Below are 4,836 nucleotides of genomic sequence, written 5' to 3' on the forward strand. Positions count from 1 at the left end.
GAAGCTCTGGATAAGAACAAAATGCCAGGCTCAAAGGCTCTCTAGTTTAAGCTTTTGAATCACCTCTGCATTTAACCTTTAGCCATAAAAACTTGGCTTTAAATGAAATCAAGGCAAAATATTCAAGTGTTTACCTTCATCCTATTCACATTCCAAACGGAAGGTATCCTCTAAAAAAAGAGGGTTCCAAAGAAAAGTAAACTTACCCTCCCAATAAGTCATTTCTCTGTATTAGTTCTTGGGAATCAACAAAAATTTTCAGCAAACTAAACCCAGACTAGGGAATCGTGGCCCACAAAAATCCTAAGCAGTTTCTTAAAGCTCCTGAACCAGTCAAACTGGCTGCTTTAATCATTAGTTTACTAAAGAAACAACAGGATTGCCTATTTTGTGAGCTAATAAACTTAACACAGGTAGGCATTCTCCTATACTGAGTACTACTCACATTCCTAAAAGTCAGAAGTTTTATAGTTAAGGCCTAGTCATCATGAGCAAAGAGATGTCCTAAAATAACTAAATAAGGTTTTTCATGAATGACAGATATTTGCTTACCTCTTCCCTGAGTTTATTTAAAAAACACAAGAAACTATTTTCTACTTAATTCTCTTGTTGATTTGTATTCAAGTAGCTAATTCTTCGCAATGAGTCTCAGACTGCTGTTTGTTTTTCCTAAACTAGGTAGAAGTTCTGGGTTACAAGTGTAATAGACTCTTTTGTTCTGAAATCACCAAAACAAAATCAAAAGGTTTCTATTTTCCAGTAATAAGACCATTTTTAAATAAAGCCAGGCTACTGTGGAGTGTTGACTGATAACAACCAGAACCAGAATTAAAAGGTGTAATGGTTATTCCCTCCCCCACTCAATATATTACCACCCTCTTTCAAAAGAAATAGTTTAGTTATTCACTTAAGATCTTAGAGCTAGAAGCAGAAATAGTATTGTGCCTCTGCTTATCTTGGAACCAGTTTTGAGAGGTTAGAATTAAATAAACAGTTCTGCTTCATTAGGGGAGAATTCTGTTTTGTGTAAAACTCTTGGAAGGAGGCATCCCACAGGAGAACCCGTCCCCCCGCCCCCACCCCATCTGTAACCCATATACAAGCTTACAGAGATCATTTTTGGAATTATTTGTCAGTATGCTTCATTCAAGTGCATATCTACACCAGATTCCAAATTCCACTGCATGCCAGAGTTTTAAAATGAAACCCAACCCAAACACAACCAAGCAAAGAATCCAAACAAACAAAAAACTTCGACTTCTCGCAAGGGCCAACAAGATGCTAAGATAGCCAGAGCCTGGGTATTTTAAAACTCTAGTTAGTTATACACACATCCCAAGGTAGTCAGCAGGGCCCTTGCACATTTGGCTTTGAAGCTTAATCGAATTTCACATACAGGTGGAAAGCCTAGTTCTTTATCCACTCCACATGCACAGTGTATTCTCCCCTCCAGTCCAATCTTCATCCCTACATAATCCACACTTAGTTTGACAGCTAGTATAATTTTTAGCTGGAATGTGGGAAGGAAACAGATAAAACAAGCCTACCCTTGGTTGGAAATATTAAGGCAGTAGAATGGAAGTATACTGCTGTATATATATGTTGTGACACCTCAGAGATTGACTAAACAGATGCACTGATCAGATCAGAAAAGGCCCATGCCTATAAATGCTAAAAAGAATTTGGTTCATGTGTGTCAGAGAACACAAATATAGTTATTTGCTTCCAATGCAAGTTTTCTGCCTGCTATAGCTGGATTCCTTAAAATAACTTTAAATCAATACGTTTTATGAATGTGGAACAGGATATTTTTGATCTCAGGCTACAAGTACTTAACCAAACTATCAAGCTAGCTAAGTTGATGGTTTATTTGGAACAGTTCTTCAGAGTATGAGGGTTCTTGCATCAAGTGAGTGAGGACCAAATGGGGGAGAAAACAAAGTACTTGTCAATTTGAAAGTCACAGACAGTTTATCTTTCTATAATTAGATTAGGAGAAAAATGAAGAACCCACTGGCAGCAGGAAGAAGTAAGAGTCTTCTTGGGTCTGGCATTTGATGAGATAGATGTTCAGTTACTGTGCATTTCCATTATTTTTCCATGGCAGAACATACGGCAGAGACCTGGGAACTCGCATGCCTGATGCCAGATTACTCTTATGTTCCATAACTATGCTGCTTGCAGGGCTGTTGTTGCCACAGTAGTTGGCTGTGCCCCAGACAAATGTGGTGCTGGTCTGTTCCCACAAATCTTTATCCCAGTCTTCATCGCAAGGAGGGCACTGCCATGTGCTCTCAGCTAGAGTCTCGTGTCCAAGGTTCCTGGTTTGGTTGACAACATCCTGTTCAATACAGCTTTTGTCATCACAGCTTGAGATATGATGGCTGATTTCAGCCCGAGGAACCTGGTGGCGAGCATTGAAGGGACAAGTAGCCAATTTGTTTGCGACATCAGGATGATTCTTTCTACACTTGATAAGATGATAAGGAAACCTGCAGGCCCTGATCTGATGGTTTTTATCATAGGGGCATTGTAATAGCTTTTCAGGGTCCAGGGAATCAATGTATGTTTCTTCCATGTTGGAAATGAAGGAGCCGAATCCAAGTGCTTGGTGGAGACACGCTTTCCCCACCGTGGCCTCCGTCTCCCTTCAGCGCCCCAGCAACCAGTAGATGCTTTTATAAAAATAAATTGGCATTAGCAAGTAGTATATATAAAAAAAGAATTTGGGAGCCTTTAAATGAACAAGTTCTGGTTAGACTCTTCTTATCTTTAAACAAAACCACAAACTTTAATTGGTTTTTAGGTCTGCTGCCTGCTAGTGTGAGGAGGGAAAAAAGTTGCTTGAAAACTCTTTGGACAACATAAATATTAGACGTGTGCCATATAAGTAATCACTTTCGTTGTCTGACTAATGGATAAGAGACAGGCTAAGCAAAATTGTCAATGCTGTCAGGACACTCTAAGGCATGCATTGAATGTCTTAAAAGTCCAAGGCCAAGTTCTAACCGACTTGGGTTAAAGCTTTCCCCTTCTTTCTGAAGAAGCTGTGCAGACATTTACTTTAAGGAGCGCTCCAGAGCTCCTGCAGACTCACCTCACTGTCATTCAGTGCTCTGGCTAATGGAAAAGAAGAAAATTCCACTCCAAAATTCTAGAATGACTGAATCTGACACCCATATGTGTGGGACACCTGTGTTAATGCTGAACTGATTCAAAGGAGAGTCTGGGAAGTTTTCTGGGTAATTTAGGGTAAAAGGATTTTTAAAGAAAAATATAATTTTTGAGACTAAATTATTGGCAGGAGTTGGTCGAGTGGTTAATAGCCTTTCCTGGATCTAAGGAAGGGGTTGGCCAGTTGCGGCTATGGGGTAAAGCCAGTCCACCATCTGTTTCGTAAATCGGGTTTCCTGGGAACCCAGTCTGCTGTTTGTTTATGTATTGTCTGTAGCTTTTGAGCTTTGAGGGCATTACAGGGCCGTCATGCCAGAGATGCTACAGCCCACCGAGCCTAAAATATTTACTCTCTGGCCTTTCGCAGGAAAAGCCTCCTGACCCCTCCTCGGAGACATTCTCATTCTTGGAAATGCCACATAATAGAAAACAGATTAAGATGTAGTCACATATTGCATTAAAAACAAATACATTGCCAAACAGATTTTCAAAGATTTCAACCGTTTGCTTTTAGAATTGTTTGGCTACGGGTAGTTCATTTAATTTACTACTGGTTATGAAACCTTGGCAGTAGTTGTGCATATTTGTGTATTTTTGCATTATGAGACTCTCTGCAATACTTTTTTTTCAAAACTAATAAAATATTCATGAAATGTCCATGAATGCCAAATTTAGCAAGTAATGAGGAGGAAAAAAATGTAACATTCTGTAGATGTTTAATTAGACAGATATTAATTTTGATTTTGCTGTTTTATTTGTGTATTTTGAAGCCAACATATGTAAATTTCAGACCTTGACCCTTTTCATAGATTCTGGACCTCAGGGTTCTAGCATCCAGTGCATAAAAATGGCCCAATTTGCTGTCGTGAGGAAGCAGAAGTGACCAGAATTCTTCAGCCTTTCTCATGAAGTTTCAGTCCTTGTTTTATATTATATGAAGTCTGCAGAGGACCATTTGGGAATGTTGGCTTCCCTCAACTTCTTTCTCAAGTCTCTTTAAGCGCTTAAAAAGGTTTCCATTAGAAATGGCTGTACCAGGAGTCTTGGGTGATAATGTTACCCTCTCGTGGAATTTACAAATACTCAGAACTAAACCAATTCTTGCTAATGGCACGGAAGAAGGCAGTAAAACAGAAATAGTAAATATTTTCAGGGAAAGTGTGATTTTATTAAGAACATTAGCCTCCAAATTACTTAGCAATCTGAAGATAGCTGCAGTCGTGGAAGTTAAATATTTATTTTGCATTTCATCCATTTTGATTTTCCATTCGCAATAACAGTCTCATTGGCTTTATGGAGCTTTTCATCTGAGGTGTTGGTTTTGCTTACTTTTATGATTGCTGAACACAGAAGACATCCCAATGTTAAAAATTAACATTTTCCCAAGTGAAATGCCAGCCAGGGAAACCCCACTCTATTTCCCTGAGCAGTAGCCATAGCAATAGGCCCCTCGAGGATGAGCTTCCTGGAAATGAAGGCGAGTGGGTGGCCACTGAGGGATGAAGGAAGGGCCAGCACAGGATGTCTGTGAGATAAATTCACTCTCACCTCAGCATTTTTTCGGGTGAACAGACTGCAAAGCTTGTGTAGTCATCATCTCCTAGGAAATGCATGTGTTATAGTCAAACAAATCTGCTTAATAGAAGAAAAAGGATGATAAAG

General features: G+C 39.4%; 1 protein-coding gene across 1 annotated transcript; it reads right to left on the reverse strand.

The window, feature by feature from the left end:
- Positions 1–1,844: 1,844 nt before the first annotated feature.
- On the reverse strand, positions 1,845–2,660 carry LOC143647192 (gametocyte-specific factor 1). The gene has a single exon (XM_077116911.1). It carries the CDS (start codon positions 2,576–2,578, stop codon positions 2,075–2,077), a length of 504 nt encoding a protein of 167 aa, XP_076973026.1. The 5' UTR covers positions 2,579–2,660; the 3' UTR covers positions 1,845–2,074.
- Between the last annotated feature and the right edge of the window lie 2,176 nt (positions 2,661–4,836).

The sequence above is a fragment of the Tamandua tetradactyla genome, chromosome 1 (assembly GCF_023851605.1).
Source record: "Tamandua tetradactyla isolate mTamTet1 chromosome 1, mTamTet1.pri, whole genome shotgun sequence".
In the NCBI taxonomy this organism is placed as follows: domain Eukaryota; kingdom Metazoa; phylum Chordata; class Mammalia; order Pilosa; family Myrmecophagidae; genus Tamandua; species Tamandua tetradactyla.